Raw genomic sequence first — 17,103 nt, forward strand, 5'->3', positions numbered from 1 at the left:
GAACTTAAATTTACAAGAAAAAAAAAAACCCATCAAAAAGTGGGTGAAGGATATGAACAGACACTTCTCAACAGAAGACATTTATGCGGCCAACAAACATGAATAAAAGCTCATCATCACTGGTCATTAGAGAAATGTAAATCAAAACCACGATGAGATGCCATCTCACACCAGTTAGAATGGCGATCATTAAAAAGTCAGGAAACAACAGATGCCGGAGAGGATGTGGAGAAATAGGAACACTTTTACACTGTTGGTGGGAGTGTAAATTAGTTCAATCATTGTAGAAGACAGTGTGGCGATTCCTTAAGGATCTAGAACCATAAATACCATTTGACCCAGCCATCCCATTACTGGGTATATACCCAAAGGATTATAAATCATTCTACTATAAAGACACATACACACGTATGTTTATTGTGGCACTGTTCACAATAGTGAAAACTTGGAACCAACCCAAATGCCCATCAATAGTAGACTGGATAAAGAAAATGTGGCACATACACACCATGGAATACTGTGCAGCCATAAAAAAAGGATGAGTTCATGTCCTTTGCAGGGACATGGATAAAGCTGGAAACCATCATTCTCAGCAAACTAACACAGGAACAGAAAACCAAACACTGCATGTTCTCACTCATAAGTAGGAGTTGAACAGTGAGAACACATGGACACAGGGAGTGGAACATCACACACCAGGGCCTGTCGAGGGGTGGGGGGCTAGGGGAGGGATAGCATTAGGAGAAATACCTAATGTAGATGACAGTTGATGGGTGCAGCAAACCACTATGGCACGTGTATACCTATGTAACAAATCCTGCACGTTCTGCACATGTATCCCGGAACTTAAAGTATAGTAATAAAAAAAATAAGGAAAATTGGTGAAAAAAGTATTGAGATAAGGAAACTCCACAGTTGACTAACTAGTGGCTCATTTCTGTCAGGGCTGTGGTATTCATGGCTTTTTACATACGTGGTAGATGGCAGCTATGAGTTTCTCATCTTAAGAACTCTGAGGACTGGTCATGGTGGATCACGCGCTCATCTTAAGAACTCTGAGGACTGGTCATGGTGGATCACGCCTGTAATCCCAGCACCTTGAGAGGCTGAGGCAGGAAGATCGCTTGAGCCCAGGCTTTTGAGACCAGGCTCGACAACATAGGAAGACCCCATCTCTACAAAAAAACTTAAAAAATAAAATAGCTGGGTGTGGTGGTGCATGCCTATGGTCCTAGCAACTCAGGAGGCTGAGGTGGGAGGATTACTTGAGCTCAGAAGGTCAAAGCTGCAGTGAGGTGTGTTTGTCCCACTGCACTCCAGCCTGGGTGACAGAGCAAGACTATGTCTCAAAACAAAACAAACAAAACCACAAAGCAGTGATTCCTTATCTTGTGACTTTTTAAAAATTGCTTTATTGGAATACAATTAATATGTAAACTGCACATTCTTGTAATGTACAATTTGATAGACTTTAACATGTATATATACCCATGAAATCATGACCACAGTTAATGTGTAGTGAACAGATTTCAACACTTCACGTTTCCTGTGGCCCCTTGTTTTCCTTATTCTTTCCCTCCTGATCCTTGCTACCTCCAACCCAGGCAACCCCTGATCTGTTTTCTGTCAGTTTAGATTAGTTACCCAGACTGGAGTTCAGTGGCACTATCTCGGCTCACTGCAACCTCCACCTCTCGGGTTCAAATGATTCTCTTGCCTCAGCCTCCTGAGTAGCTGGGATTATAGGTGCATGCTACCACATGCAGCTAATTTTCGTATTTTTAGTGGAGACCGGGTTTCACCATGTTGGCCAGGATGGTCTTGATCTCCTGACCTTGTGATTTGTCCGCCTTGGTCTCTAAAAGTGCTGGGATTACAGGCAGTTTGCATTTTTTATAGTTTTATATCAATAAAGTCACAGAATATGTACTCTTCCATTTGTTTGTTTTGGTCTGGCTTCTTTCAAGCTAGATAGTTATTTTGAAATTCATGTTATTACATGAATCAGTAGTTCATTTTTATTGTGGGACCTGTTAGATTTCATCATTGTAACCATGGCTTGTTTATCCACTCATCTTTTGATGGGCACTTGGGTTGTTTTTAGTTTTGGGTTATGACAAATAAAACTGCAGACATTTATGTTTAAGTCTTCATATGAACATGCTTTCATTTCTCTTGGGTAAATACTTCTGACTTGAGTGTCTGGAACAGACAGTAAGTGTAGGTTAACTTTTTAAGAAGCTGCCAAACTCTTTTCCAAAGTGATTTCACCATTTTTCATTTCCATAACCAGTGTATGAAGTTTTCAGTGGCACCAAATCTTTCTTAACACTTGCTATGGCTAGTATTTTTCATTTTAGCCATTCTAATAGGTATGTGGTAGAATCTCATTGTGGTTTTAGCTATTTTTCTAATGATTAATGATGAACATCTTTTCATATAGCTGTTTGCCATAATAGGTCTTCTTTGGTGAAATGTGTAATCGAACCTTTTGTCTATTTTTAAAATTGAGTTGTTTGCTATTTGTAGTTTCTTGTTTTCTGCATAGAAGTTCTTTGGTAGATATATGATTTGCAGATATGTCTTTCCCAATCTGTGGTTTATCATTCATCCTTTTAGCAATGTCTTTCAAAAAGAAAAGTTTTTAATTTTGATAAAGTCCAATTGATATTTTTTTCTTTTATGGATCATATTTTCAGTCTTATAAATTGTATCTAAGAAGCATTTGCCAACTCAAGGACACAAATACTTTTATCTTTGGTTTCTTATAAAAATGTTACAGTTTCAAGTTTTACATTTTTGTCTGTGCTCTATTTTGAGTTAGTTTTGGATATTGTTTGTACTGTGGATCAAAGTTTTTTTTTTTTTCTCACATATAGTTACCCATTTTGTTCCAGCACCATTTATTTAAAAGACTATCCTTTAAATTGTATTTTACTAAAAAGCCTCCATATATGTGTGGTTTTATTTCTGGGCTATTTTTTTCCACTGATCCGTTTATTTTTATGCTACACTAAACTGTTTTCATTACTGTCATGAGCTTCAATCAGTGGTATAGCTCTCCATTTTTTTCTTTAACATTTGTTTGGCTATTCTAAGATCTTTGCATTTCCATATGAATTTTAGATCATCTGCATTTCTACAAAAAAGCCTGCTGGAATTTCTATTGGGATTTTGCAAATTATGTGGACCAATTTAAGGAGAATTGACGTCTTAATATTTAGGTTTCTTACTCACGAAAATGGCATATCTCTCCAGTTATGTCCTATTTAATTCTCAGAATGTTTTGTAGTCTTCAGTGTTCAGGTCCTACACATCTTTTGTCAGATTTATCCTTAAGCATCTTATGGTTTTTTAAAAAATGCTATCGTAAATGAAAAGTGAAATTTTAAAAATATGAATTCGTTTGTTGTTAATATATATAAGTATACAATTGACTTTCCTACATCAATCTGATATCTTACAGTGTTGCTACTAAACTCACTTATGCTATTATCATTTTTGTAGATTCTTCAGATTTTTTTACATAGATGATCGTGTCATCTGTGAATAAAGACAGATTTACTTGTTTCTTTCCAATGTAAATGTTTTTAATGTAATGCCTGATTGCATTGGCTAGGATCTTCAGCAGAGTGTTAAATAGAAGCGATGAGAGCCAATGTCTGTGTCTGTTTGATATCACAGGCAAAGCATTCAGCCTTTTACCATTAACTATGCTGTTTTTGTAGATGCCTTCAATCAGGTTGAGGATGTTTCTTTCTGTTTCCGATTTGATGAGAATTTTTATCAGGAGTGGATGTCAAATGCTTTTTTTTTCTATTGATATTATATACTTTTTCTATTTTAGTTAATCTGGCAAGTTATATTGATGTTTGAATTTGTACCAACTTTTTATTTCTGATATAAACCCCACTTATTAATGGTGAAGTATGCTAATGGTGAAGTTAGACTCAATTTACTGAAATATTTAGACTTTTTACATCTGTGTTCATGTGTGATATTGGCCGTTAGTTTCTTAATTTGTAATGACTGATTTTGGTATCAAGGTAACACTGCCCTAATAGGATGTATTAGGATGTATTCCCTCCTCTTCTGTTTTTCAGAAGAGTTTGTGAAGAACTGATATTTTCTTTAAATACTTGGTAGAGTTTAGCAGTAAAGTCTTCTGGGCCCAGATTTTTCTTTGTGGGTAGTTTTTTGTTTTTTATTTTTTGATTACTTTTCTGGCTATTTACTTTTAACTTATTTGTATGCCCATGTTTAAGGTGCATTTCCTGTAGGAAGCATATAATTAAGTGTTTTGTGACACTTCCACCTCCCTTTAAGGAAAAACTTGTCTGCAAGCTTATCAGATGATTTTCCCTCAGTTTCTATTGGCTAGGATTGTATCTGGGGCTTGGGCCTAAACCAGTCATAGGCAAAGGGGAACAATGAAAATACCATGATTGGCTTAGCTGAGTGCCTCTCAAGATGTGGTCTCCAGGCCAGTAATATTAGCATCACCTGGAAACTGCTTAGAAATCCAGATTTTTTGACCCTATGCATCAAACTTAAGGGGTGTGGTTTAGCAATTTGTCTTCACAAGATGTTTAAGTAATTTTGAGGCATGAGACATTGAGAATAACTGGCCTGGACTAACCTATACTTGTGAGTAGGGAGAAGTACCGTGTGCCGGACAGTTAGGGTATGTTGCAAGGAAGTGGAAGGGATTATTACCTACATAAGTAGGTGATAATCTTGCCATAGTAGGACTGAGCTGGGGCCCAAGAATATGATTTTTAACTATATATACTCTTGATGGAGTCACAACTGTGCAACACACTCTAAGGAAAAAAAATAATATATTAGACTTAACAATTAAATCCATTGAGTATATATTGGACTTAACAATTAATAATATATTATTAATTATATATTAACAATTAATAATATATTGGACTTAACAATTAAATCCATATTTTAGAGTCCTCATCTGTAACTGGAGTGAACAAACTGTCTCAAGGGCAAATCAGAGCTGTTGCATGTTTTGTATGGTGGGTAAGATACGGTTTTACGTTTTTAAATGATAAAAAAAATACAAAGAATGTGAAAACTATGGGAAATTCAACTTTCAATGTCTATAAATCAATTTTAAAGGAACACAGCCATGTTTATTCGCTTACATATTGTCTAGGATGCCTTTGGACTGGAATGGCAGGGCTGAGTAGTTGTGACAGAGATAATGTGGCTTACAAAGCCTGAAATATTTACTTGCTGGTCCTTTACAGAAAACATTTGGCAATCCCTGATCTATAAGAATAATTTACCAAAGAATAGTACATTCCCCAACCATCTTGGATAACTGATAAATTACTCTAATAGGTGAACGTTTTGTCTAGAACAGTGAAAGTATGAATAATGAAGTATGTTATTTCAAGAATATGTGCTTATTAGAATTGTGGTAGCTTTGTTGGAAGGAAGATTACTTTAGATTTGTAATTAATGTAAACTTATAGTAGTAAGGTGTCATGTATTAGAGCCAGCAGTTTTGGGGAGGTAATTCACCCTCCCCCCTTTTTTAGTTAACTGCTGCTTATTCCTCAAGATAAACCTTTCTGTATAGCCCTATCACTGAAAATATTCTAAAATCTACCTTAACATGGCATATTAATGAGAGAAGCCTTTTTATAACTTGCAGTGCCTCTGGGTAGTCATTTTGAATACTACCCATTACTGTGTAATGGTGTAGGTGCTAAAAGTGAACTCTTCGTAAAACATATATTTTAAAGCTCTTTGTTTGGCTTTAATGAAAAAGAAGCATATACCAAGGTTAGTATAGATTTGAGACAGGAGAAATATATGATTATGTAAGGGTTCAAAGAATCAAGTGACTGGCTTTTACGGGTGTTTAGACTTATTTTTAAAAAATACACATAAGATTTGCCTTGTTTGTCACATCATGTTTACCTTCATTAACCCAAGTTTACAAAAGATTCTGTTGTCAAAGAGAAAGATGAAAATATTCATTTCTTGACATGTCAATAGAGATAGTAAAATCATGATAGTGCCTTTTTAGGGCTAGTTTAGTTAAAAAAAAAAAAAAAAAAAAAAAAAAGCCCTTGATCCCTTGATCTCTGATGCTGAAACACACAGGGGGAAAATTGTTAGACCTTTTTTTGGAAGTTTTCACCAGGCTACAGGAAGTGTCATATTCTATTTGGGGATATTTGCCTGTTAAAAACTATTTCTGATACTTTGAAGTCATCAAATATGAGTTCTGTTTCTATGGAAGTTGTTAAATACATGTTGCTTTCCCCAGAGGGAGGTACTCTGTGTATACCTATATCATACCTATAATGTAGATTTCTTTTTTTAAGGTTATACATTGGCTCTTCAAAGACGTTCACCTCATCAGAGAAATCCCTGACTCCTTTGCAGTGGTGTAGACATGTCCTAGATAACCCAACTCCTGAGATGGAAGCAGCGAGACGTTCCCTGTGCTTTAGACTGGAGCAAGGTAATTGTGAGTGTGTGCATTTACATTCTTCAACTCTTGTCACTCTCAGTGCTGCTTTTGTTGCTGGTTTTGGAATAAACATTTCAGTTGAAAATTCTTACCCTGAGGTGCAGCTGTTGCATGCAATTTGCTTCACATGTATTACACATCAAGCTTTCTCAATGTAGGATATGTTTAGTTTTGTGCTTGATTTTAGCCATATTTTTAGTTTGCTTTAGTTCATATTGCAATCTAGGAACACACATTTTATTTCTTTTTTTTTCTGTTTGCAAATATACCAGTCAATAAAATTGTCAGTTATCAGTGCTCTGGGGTCGGTAACAAGGTTGTGTGGCTGGCTTCTAAGGCAGAAAACAGGGTTTCATGGGGATCTGAGTACTGACCTTATTGAGTGTCTTTAACATTTAGTTGGATGTATAACTGGAAGTGCTAACCTTTAAAAACTAAGAAATCTTCATATTGTCTGTAACATTAATTAACTTATGGAACCTAACAGAAGTTTAAATTTAAAAAAAGGCAGTTGGAAAAACAGCAAAAAGGAATGAGTGGTACTCAGTTCCTTGCTATTTGATGCAGGGAACTACTTGAAGCTGTAATTATGTAGGCTTTTGGCTTGTCTCTTAACCTCTGGGCATCTGTTTCATCCTCTGGGAACACTGTTTCTATTCCATGGACCACCTGCATTCAAATCATACATGAGCTTCAAAGTACAGATTCCGGAGCCTCCAGATTAAAGAATCATACTGTTTGAGGGTAGGGTCAGGGGAGTCTGCATTGACAAGTTCACCAGGGTGATTCTCATGTACACTGATATTTGAGAACGCTGTCCGTGAAGCTCTTTGAGGGTAATGAATAACATGTTTGGACATAAGACAAAGTATTATAGATAATGCTTCAAGAGCTCTTAATTCTGTGACATTCATTACCTTTACATTCTTGACATACTTCATCTTATTCAGTGTAACTGAACTCACCTTTAGAGGTGAGAAGTATGAAGTTGGGAGAAGTTCCCAGGGTTACAAGGCAGAATGATACTCAGGGACAGAGTCAGAGCCAGGGTCTCTCTGAAACCAGAGACTCCATACTTAATTAGTATTCTGTACTGCCGTATTGGCATGGTCATAAGTAAATATCAACAGAAATCTGTTTTAAATACTTGGAAGGTGGGATGAAAGAATGTATTTTATTAACGTTTTAACTGAAATGAAACAGGTGACTTAATAATGGAAAGTTGAAGAGCAGTGTAGAGACAAAGGCATGTTAGGGTTAAAACTTTGGTGATAGATGCTCATCTAACAGAGCAGCCACCTCAGAGTCGGAGGCTGTAGTATTCATTCTGTTCCCATTTACCTGAGTGACTCTAAGAAAACTGATACGGTTTGGCTCTGTGTTCCCAGCCAAATCTCATCTCCATTTGTAATCCTCACATGTAGAGGGAGGCACCTGGTGGGAGGTGACTGGATCATGGGGGCGGTTTCCCCCATGCTGTTCTCGTGATAGGGAGTTCTCATGAGAGCTGATGGTGTTAAGTGTGGCACTTCCTCACTCTTTCACTTTCTCTCTCTCCTGCCACCATGTAAGGATGTGCCTTGCTTCCCCTTTACCTTCCACTATGATTGCAAGTTTCCTGAGGCTTCCCCAGCCATGTGGAACTGTGAATCAATTAAGCCTCCTTTCTTTATAAATTACCCAGTCTCAGGTAGTATCTTTATAGCAGTGTGAGAACAGACTAATACACAAACCATTAAATCCCTTTGGATTAACTCTTTGAAGGATTATATAGACCATTCCTAAGCCTCCTTACTTAATCCTTGACTCAGTGACTTATATCTACATTTTAACATACGAATTTGGCTCAATAATTTGAAGTAAAATTCTAATTGAATTCAGAATTAGTCCTTTATCTCAGGGGTCAACAAACTTTTTTTTGAAAGGAGATAGATAGTCAATATTTTAGATTTTGTGGGCTACATAATCTCTGTCATGACTGTTCAACTTAGCCATGCCCAGAAAACAATGATCAATGCAGAAATTAATGAATGAGGGTGCATTCCAATATAACTTTATTTACAAGCACTGACATTTGAATTTTGTGTGGTTTTTCACATGTCACAAAATGTATATATTTTTCCCAATTATTAAAAAAATATGAAAACATTTCTTAGCTGGTGAATTATTACAAAAGCAGGAGTGAGCTGGATTTGGGGTACTCTCGGCCACAGTTTACCCACCCCGGCATTACGTCATTTGCACACTAGATAGATTTACATACATATAAGCATTAAGTCATTTGCACACTAGATAGATTTACATATAAGGTTAGGTTTTTGTTTTTTTTTTCTAAAAATAGAAGAGAAACTTTAAAAAAGTATAAGTAATCCTAATTGGTGGTTGCTATTGAGATATTAGACTAAGTGCTTTATTATCTGATTTTCCTTTCATTGATGTGGAACTCAGGCAGAATCGTGAGGTCATGAGGACATGAACTGGCATACTGCAGTTTTGTTCATGATGTAATTTATTTAAACTTCTTGTTAAAGTTTAGAGAACGAGTTTTTCAAAACCAAAATTAGTCTTTTACTTAATTTGTATATAAACTCAAAACTTCTTTTGCTGTGAGACTAAATGTTTTTATTACAGAGATCCATAATCCATAATCCTGTTGAGATAAGAAGTAACCAATTAGGTTGTTTACTGGAGAAAATTCTTTTTTAAAAAATTCAACTTATATTTTATAAAATATGTCTATAGTTTAAAAAATAGTCTTACAACTGTTATAAGACAAATATCAAATTGCTGCCCCAATCTCTCATGCCCTTTTTATTTCCCAGATGTACTTAAGAAAAGCTATTTGTTTTGGTTTTACTGTTTACCTCTCTTTTTAAATTCCATGTTTATATGGCCATTGCTTTGAATTTTTTCATTTTAAACATTATCCATTGGCTTTTGACTTTGGATGGTGAAGATTTAATTTTTACACCTCACTTCTATATTTTTTCTCTGCATGTCCTTTCTATGTAACCTTTTACTACCTTTAGGGGACATCAGTATTTATTATGATAGAAAGTTATATTCAAGCCATGCAATATTTTATCATTTCTTTTTCCATCTAACTTTTTTGTTTTTGAGACAGATTCTTGCTCTGTGCCCAGGCTGGAGTGCAGTGGTGTAATCTCAGCACACTGCAACATCTGCCTCCTGGGTTCAAGGGATTCTCTGGCCTCAGCCTCCTGAGTACCTGGGATTACAGGTACGCGCAACCACGCCTGGCTAATTTTTGTATTTTTTATTAGAGATGTGGTTTCAGCATGTGGGTCAGGCTGGTCTTGAATGCCTGATCTCAGGTAATCCATGTACCTTGGCCTCCCAAAGTGCTGAGATTACAGGCATGAGCCACTGTGCCCAGCCCATCTAACATTTTTTTCAGAATTAATTGGAAAAAGACGCCTAGTTTTGTTGTTGTTGTTGCTGTTATAATTTATAAGACAGGGTCCTTGTCATTAATTTATCCCCAAACTCTCTTGATGAACCATCCGCAGTATGAGACACATAAATCCAAGAATTTTGTTTTGTTACTGTTCCTTCAGGCAGCACCCTATTCTCTTACTCTACTTGGAACTAGTCATCTTTAGCCTCTGAAGAGCCATCATGGTGGGACTTTCTTTTGCTTATCCTGGGAATTCCTCTGGCCCCTCTTCAGTGCTTTATTACCTGCTTCTGAGATACAAGTACTTTCCTTTCTATTCCATTAAAAGAAAGGAATATTTCTGCATTTGCTTTTTTGGGAGAGTAGAGGGAAAAAGGATATGTGGGAGGTAAATTTTGAGAACCTCCTGTGTTTCAAAACATCTTTATTCCTACTTTCACCCTTATGCAGGATTGTTATTTGGGTTAGGTATAGAATTCTAGGTTAAAAACCATTTCCCACAGAGTTTAGAAGGCATTATTCCATTATATTTTAGCTTCGGGGTTGCTGTTGAAGTTCAGCACCGTTCTCATTTCTGATTCTTATTTGTGACCTTTCTACCTAAAATAACATGAATATTTTAGAATATTGTCTTTTATTCTTGGTATTCTGAAATTTCATTTATTTTGTGTGTGCTATAAACTTTAGTTCTGCAAAATTTCTTGCATTATTTCTTTGTATTCGTAGCCCTCCGCCCTTGTTTTCTCTATTCTTTCTAGATACTTCTGTGGGTCAGAATCACCTGGATTGATGTTCAAATTTTATATTTTTCTCTCTGGCTTTCTATCCTTGATTTTGTTGCTGTTGTTCTACTTTCTTGGAGATTAAAAAAAAAACACATCTTCTAAACTCTACTGCTGCATATTGAGTGACTTCTATGTACCAGGTACCATTTTAGGTGACGGAGATGCATCAGTGAACAGCATAGATATTAAGTCTCTGCCCTCATTGAGCTCACCTTCTGGTATTCAGATTTTCACTTAGTCCTCTGGATCTGTAAGGTATTTTTATTTGTGTTTGTAAAATCTAGTGGCTTTCTATTTCAGTTTATTCAGGTAATGAAGCCTGTCTTTGATAAAAGTAGGAGAGGAGCAGTTGCCTGAGCAGGCAGGGTGGGGAGCTGGAGGGTGTAAGTGCTTTCCTATAGATTTTCAGTCATCCGGTTTTTTTCAGTTCACCACAGAACTCCCTACACTCTGTGGTACTTCGCACCTATGATTCCAGAACCTTGCTAGGTCCTTATTAGTTTCTTTTTGCCATAAGGCCATAGAGCAGAGGATGTCAAAACCCAAGTCTCTTTCCGCTTTTCATTTCTAAGATGTTGTGACCATCCCGAGTGTGATAATTGTCTCCTGTCCCATTCAGTCTTCCTATGGCTTTATAAGAGTTTGAGTTTAACTCTTACTGTAGTGTGGTTTTATAAGAGAATAGGGAGGAATTCATAGTTAATCCCCCATATTGAAGAATACTTACTGGCTTTCAGTTAAGGGGGTCCTTTGTCAATAATGGTTGATTGACAGATATCAAAAATTATGGTTTTGACCCACACTTTATTCATAACATAAAGATTTAATTGGAATAATGCGAGCTTTCCGTATTTTTGGTTCAATAATTCTCTAATAAAGCATTTTTCTCTTTTTTTATTATACTTTAAGTTTTAGGGTACATGTGCACAACGGGCAGGTTTGTTACATATGTATACATGTGCCATGTTGGTGTGCTGCACCCAGTAACTCGTCATTTTATTTTTCTTTTTGCTTAGACTTAATTTCTCCCTTGGGCAGTCAGCATTTTTGAGTAACAGACATTACTGAGTGTTTTCTTTGAGACTAGAGTTGTTTCTTTTCATTTGAATATAAATTGCCCAAGGGAATGGACTTTGTTTTGTTGAGCACCAGTTCTCTAATTCGTAGAAGGGTACCTGACACAAAATAGATGCTGTTGCTAAAGTAAATGAATGTTTTAATTTTTTTTTTGAGCCCAATGTAACTATTACTACTGTTTCAGTTTTGGTTTTGAATAATTTAAGATGGGTCCGGGTCCTTGCAACATTTTCCTTATTAGCCAACCGCTTATATTCAGGGCATAGACTAGCATCAGTTGAAGTATCAGCTTGCAGTATTGCTTTCCCATTCACAAGCATGTTTACTTTAAAACAATCAGTTTCTACTTATCTTACACATTTTGTTGCAAAGTGATTAATTGAAGTCCTTAGGAGTTATACGTCTCCCCCTGTATACACAGAAATTAAAGACACTTCACTAAGAAATTCACAGCCATGAGTAGGAGTGATGAGAGGTAAACAAAGGGTAAAGCTACCCTCTCCTTTTCACCCTCTTCCTCTCTGCATTGTGCTTTTGTCTCTCATACTCTTAACTCTTTCATTGACAGATAGGTAAAAGTTCCTTAATGTGAGCCTGGAGCTTCAGATGAGATGCTGCTTATGTAATATTTGAGCAAATATTTTCGAAACTTGGTTCCTCTTTTTTGACCTTAATGTTTTGAAAAGAAAATGCTTCAAAAAGTAAAGATTAATTCCTTTGTAGGAAATGTGGAGAGGGGCATAGTTGTGAGGAGCCAGAATGTTTCTGGTGGGCAGAGCTGGTCTTAAACCCTCCTCTGCCTTATTTCCTCTTTACCCTAGGCCGTTGGCCCAGGCTGTTTTCTTGGCTGCAAGTGAGCCACGGTGGTAAGTTAGCCATCCCTCCTTGTTCATGGAGTAAGCATCCCCAGGAAGCCATCTGAGTAAGGGTTTATCAAGGTTGGTTTCTGTAGGTCCATCTGGCTGCATTTCTCCCAAGATTGTTTCTAACTGCACAATTGCTAATGAGCTTATTTGTACTGTAACTTCTTGCAGGGCCCAGGCCTATTTCTGTTCTTGCTGCCTACGTTTGTGATTTCATAGATTCCTCAAAAAGCTTTCATGATGTATCTGACAACTTTTGACCCTGGACCTGGGTAACAAAACTTGCTAAGTTATGAGAGAATGTATGGGACACAGTTAAGCTTTGTCTTGAGGTTGTGAGAACAAGCTTATTAGAATTCTGCCCTTCTGCAGAAAGTTTTTTTTTCCTAAAGAAAATGAAGGAAAGGGATTTTTATAATATTTAATTTTGTAGGGAGACAGCACCTGCATTATCACTGTTTTTAAAATATTGCTAAAAAGTACGTTGTCTTCACAACCACAGTTTTGCAAATGGTTAAATATTTTTTAAAAGATATAATAAGATAGTTATTTTTAGTGCATATAGTATATTCCTACAGATGACTAATATGTATCTAATACCCCTAATTCTTATAGGGAATATTAATTGACTTGGATCTAAGAAACTTTTTTTTTTAAAGACAGGGTCTTACTCTGTTGCCTAGGCTGGAGTGCAGTGACGCAACCACGGCTCACTGCAGCCTTGACCTCCCTGGGCTCAGGTGACCCTCCCACCTTAGCTTCCCAAGTAGTTGGGACTGCAGATGTGTGCCACCATACCTGGCAAATTTTTTGTAGGGGCGGGATTTTGCCATGTTGCCCAGGCTGATATTGAACTCCTGGGCTCAAGCAATCTGCCCACCTTGGCCTCCCCGTGCTGGGATTATAGGCATGAGCCACTGTGCTTGGCCCTAAGAAACTTTTTATTATAAATTGCAAAACTTATTATCCTCTTTTCCAAGCTGATCTTTTAATATTCAGATTTTACAATTTATAAAGTCTTATGTATCATGTAGTCAGCACAGTCAAGTTACTTAAGTTTTCTCAGCCTCTTTTACATTTGTATTTATTTTGTAGTGTTGTTATAAGGAAATAGATATTTGTAAATTAGATGAGATAATGGCTCAAATATTAGGTGTCTCCCCCTTACACTATATTTGAATAGTGTAAATGGCTTTTTTGGATAATCTACAGAAAGTATTGTTAAAAGTGAAATAACATTACTGGAAATTAAAATCTCCTGGCATCTCTAAATCTGCCGTCTGTTGGTATAAAGTTAACTAATAAAGCCTAGAATAGAATAATCTCTCTCTTTTCTCCCCCAGAACACTGGCCACTTATTTGAGTATGCAGTCTTCAACAAAGCTCAGTATCTTGGTTGGTTTTCCTCTTTTGAAGATGGTCCTAACGATGTTTGCTTTCTATTTCGAGGCACCCTGTTTTGTGAACTTCTTTTTATTTAGTTGTTAATGTATGTGCCTTTTTCCAAATAGATTAAGCATCTGAAGATGGAGGTCTATACCTAAAGTTGTTTTTTGAATCACCAGTGCTTAATACATTTTTCAGCATGTTTTAAGTACTGAATTTTTTTTTGTGATTGACTAATTTGAGTATGTTTAAATTTTTTAAGTTGGGCAAAAAAAAAAAAAACAAAAACCATTTTTCTTGAACATTTGGTGTTGTAAATGGAATCCTACTAGCCAAGCCAAAAAAAACCCTCAAAAAACCAAAACAGAGTGGTGTTCATTAAAGTGTTAGTTCTGAGCGTGGGGGTTTCAGTCTGTTTTGTTCATTGCTGTAACCCTTTCTGTGCCCGGAATAACTTCCATCGCACTGTAGGTGTTGCATGCTAGTTGTTGAAGGAGTGAATATGGCGGAAGTTTTCACCATAATAGTTATGCCTCATCCCTGCTCCACTGTGATTGAGAGGGTGGTCCTTATTTCTAGGGCCTTGCCTAGTAAGTGGGGACATTTAGCAGATTTCACAGGGCTATTTTAGAAAGATTTCTGGAAATATTGGATGTGAAATTACTTCAGAAATGTGGAGTACTACATAGATATACAGAAACATTCCTAATGTACAGATTTTCATTTAGAAATTGAACATAAAATACAGGGAATCCTCTTTGCCTGGCTACTTATACTTCATAGAAAACAAAGTCTGTTTTTGGCAGAGGGTGGGTATCTGTTTTCTCTACCTACAAATACAGATATTTGTTAGGGATCTTACATTGAAAAATTTGTAAGTGTAGTTTATTCAACAATCATAGAAAATCCCTGACAATCTCTTTAGTTGGTTGTTTTTATTTTATTTTTTATTAGATCTATATGTATTCCATTTCTAACTTGCCCATCTTTCTACCCTCCTCCACCCCTTTAGAATAAAAATAACAAAACTGCATAGAACTTTCATGGGTAGGATTAACTCACTTGATATCCTAAATTGAAATAAGGCTAATCTAGGGTCTTGGTAAATTCATGCATGAGGCTGGGATGTTAAATCACCAAATAATGATCAAAAGCTTATCTAAGTAATTTGAAACGCCCAATATGTGGCTCAGTTAATTTGGGGCCAGTTAATAAAAGCTTATCTTGGCTTAAGGTACTTGAATGTCTATAACTATTGAATCAGGACAGGTCACATTTGAGCAGAGTAGGTGTACTTTTCACAAATAGTGGAGGCCTACACAATTATATCCTTGGCTCATGTTTCGCTATGACCATCTGTCATTTCCTCTGGGATTATATACTAAGGAAATGTGAATAGAAATTACCCCATTCATTGAGTTTTTCTTTTATTTTCATATGGTGCCAGTTCCCAATCTTATTTTAGTTGTTATAAAGGAGTGTTAATGTCCAAATTTAGCCGATGAAGAAGAAAGTTGTAGACTAATCCACAGTTCTGCAAGTGACCCTTTCTTTTGTTAAAATCCTCACAGATTGAACTGAGACATTAAGCTTATCAAATGTCTGTCTTCTGGAACCTGTCCAGTCTCTCCTTACTTGGCCCAAGATGTTATCTCCACTAGCTCATATTTCTAGTCTCGAGATGCTCTGTCAAACTTGGAACACAAAATTAAAACTCAGTCTGTGGGGTTCATTTTGGGTAAGCTTTGTAAAGAATTTCTTTTCTCACTGGAAAAACAATCTGGAATCATATTGGAATTTTTGTGCAGAGACAGGGTCTCCTGATACATGCTATCATTCCTGTGTGCTGAAAATGGAAAATGCATTGTCATAGCTGTGGGATTTCATCACATCTTTATGTTGCTTTGCTCTTATGTTCAGAATAGCCCCAGTGTATTTACTTCAGTATTGGCAATGATTTAGTACAGTAACAGATGATAAGGGATTGTGTTTCTATGAAATTTGCAGGTTCAGTCCATTATACCCTACAACCTGATATGTGTTTGCCAGATTTCCTTAAATAATCCTTTTTTCTTTTGCTAATTTGTACTTGTGTTTCCATGTGTTTTTTTTCTTTGATTTCACTTTGCATTTCTACCGTGATTTGAAAAGTGTTTTTCAAAATAAACAATAATGGTTGTTCTGGTGAATTTATTATTGACATGCTATTTTGTTACCTATCTCCACCAAGGAAAAAATAAAACAATAGAGATTCTCCCAAAGTAGTGGTCTACTGCTTTCATACTACTGTGATGGTTGATTAAATTTGACTCTATGGTAGTGAAATTCTTTTTTTTTTTTTTTGGTAGGTGTTGGTACCTGTTTCTTGGGACCTCTACAGAATAGTCAGGTTAAAAGCAAGACTTTCTAGATTCTCTTTCTGAAACACTGGGGCTTGATCAGATGATTACAATACATGAAATGTGTTGAGTACTTATTAGGTACAGTCATAGTGCTAAATACAGGGTGCAGTGGCAAGCAAGATGAGCTCAGTGCCTGGCCTTGGGAACATGCATTCTGGTGCAAAAAACAGATGACACAGATAGCAGTTCTTTATTCTTCCTGTCCCATAAAAGAAGCATAATGATGCGAATGGCAGCCTGACCCAGGGGTATGGTCAGAAAATGATTTCCCAAAGACGTGAGGCATCAGCTGGGACCTGAGAGTCAGTGGGAGTTAAGCCAATAACTCTGTGTGTGTGTGTGTGTGTGTGTGTGTGTGTCTGTCTGTGTGTCTGTGTGTCCATCTGTTCGTCCATCCAACGGGAGGAGGAGGTGAGGAAGAGTGTCCCAGGCCTTTTCTGTCACTGGGATAAGCCATAACTCAAAGAAGAGTCTTTCAGTCTCAGAGACATTGGAGAGGAAGGATAGCAATAGCATGTGGAAAGGCCCTGCAGTGGAACATGATGTGAGGAAACATCAGGCTGTTGTGGTGAGGGTGTAATGGAGGGAAATGACTCTAAATGAAACTAGAAACTAGACATGTGTGCAGCGTCTTCAGGGCAGTTAAAGATTCTGGATTTTATCTTAA

General features: G+C 36.7%; 1 protein-coding gene across 10 annotated transcripts in view; it reads left to right on the forward strand.

The window, feature by feature from the left end:
• SLAIN1 (SLAIN motif family member 1) overlaps positions 1–17,103 on the forward strand; it is a 65,744-nt gene that overhangs the window by 14,149 nt on the left and 34,492 nt on the right. For 6 of the 10 annotated variants that reach the window (XM_054446634.2, XM_054446635.2, XM_063651001.1 and 3 more), the window contains exon 2: positions 6,357–6,496. In XM_054446634.2, coding sequence (XP_054302609.2) covers positions 6,357–6,496 — 140 coding nt within the window. Of the gene's footprint in view, positions 1–6,356; positions 6,503–17,103 lie in introns of all 10 variants that reach the window. The other 4 variants (XM_063651000.1, XM_063651002.1, XM_063651003.1 and 1 more) reach the window with 1 other exon arrangement.

The sequence above is a fragment of the Pongo pygmaeus genome, chromosome 14 (genome assembly GCF_028885625.2).
Source record: "Pongo pygmaeus isolate AG05252 chromosome 14, NHGRI_mPonPyg2-v2.0_pri, whole genome shotgun sequence".
Lineage (NCBI taxonomy): Eukaryota > Metazoa > Chordata > Mammalia > Primates > Hominidae > Pongo > Pongo pygmaeus.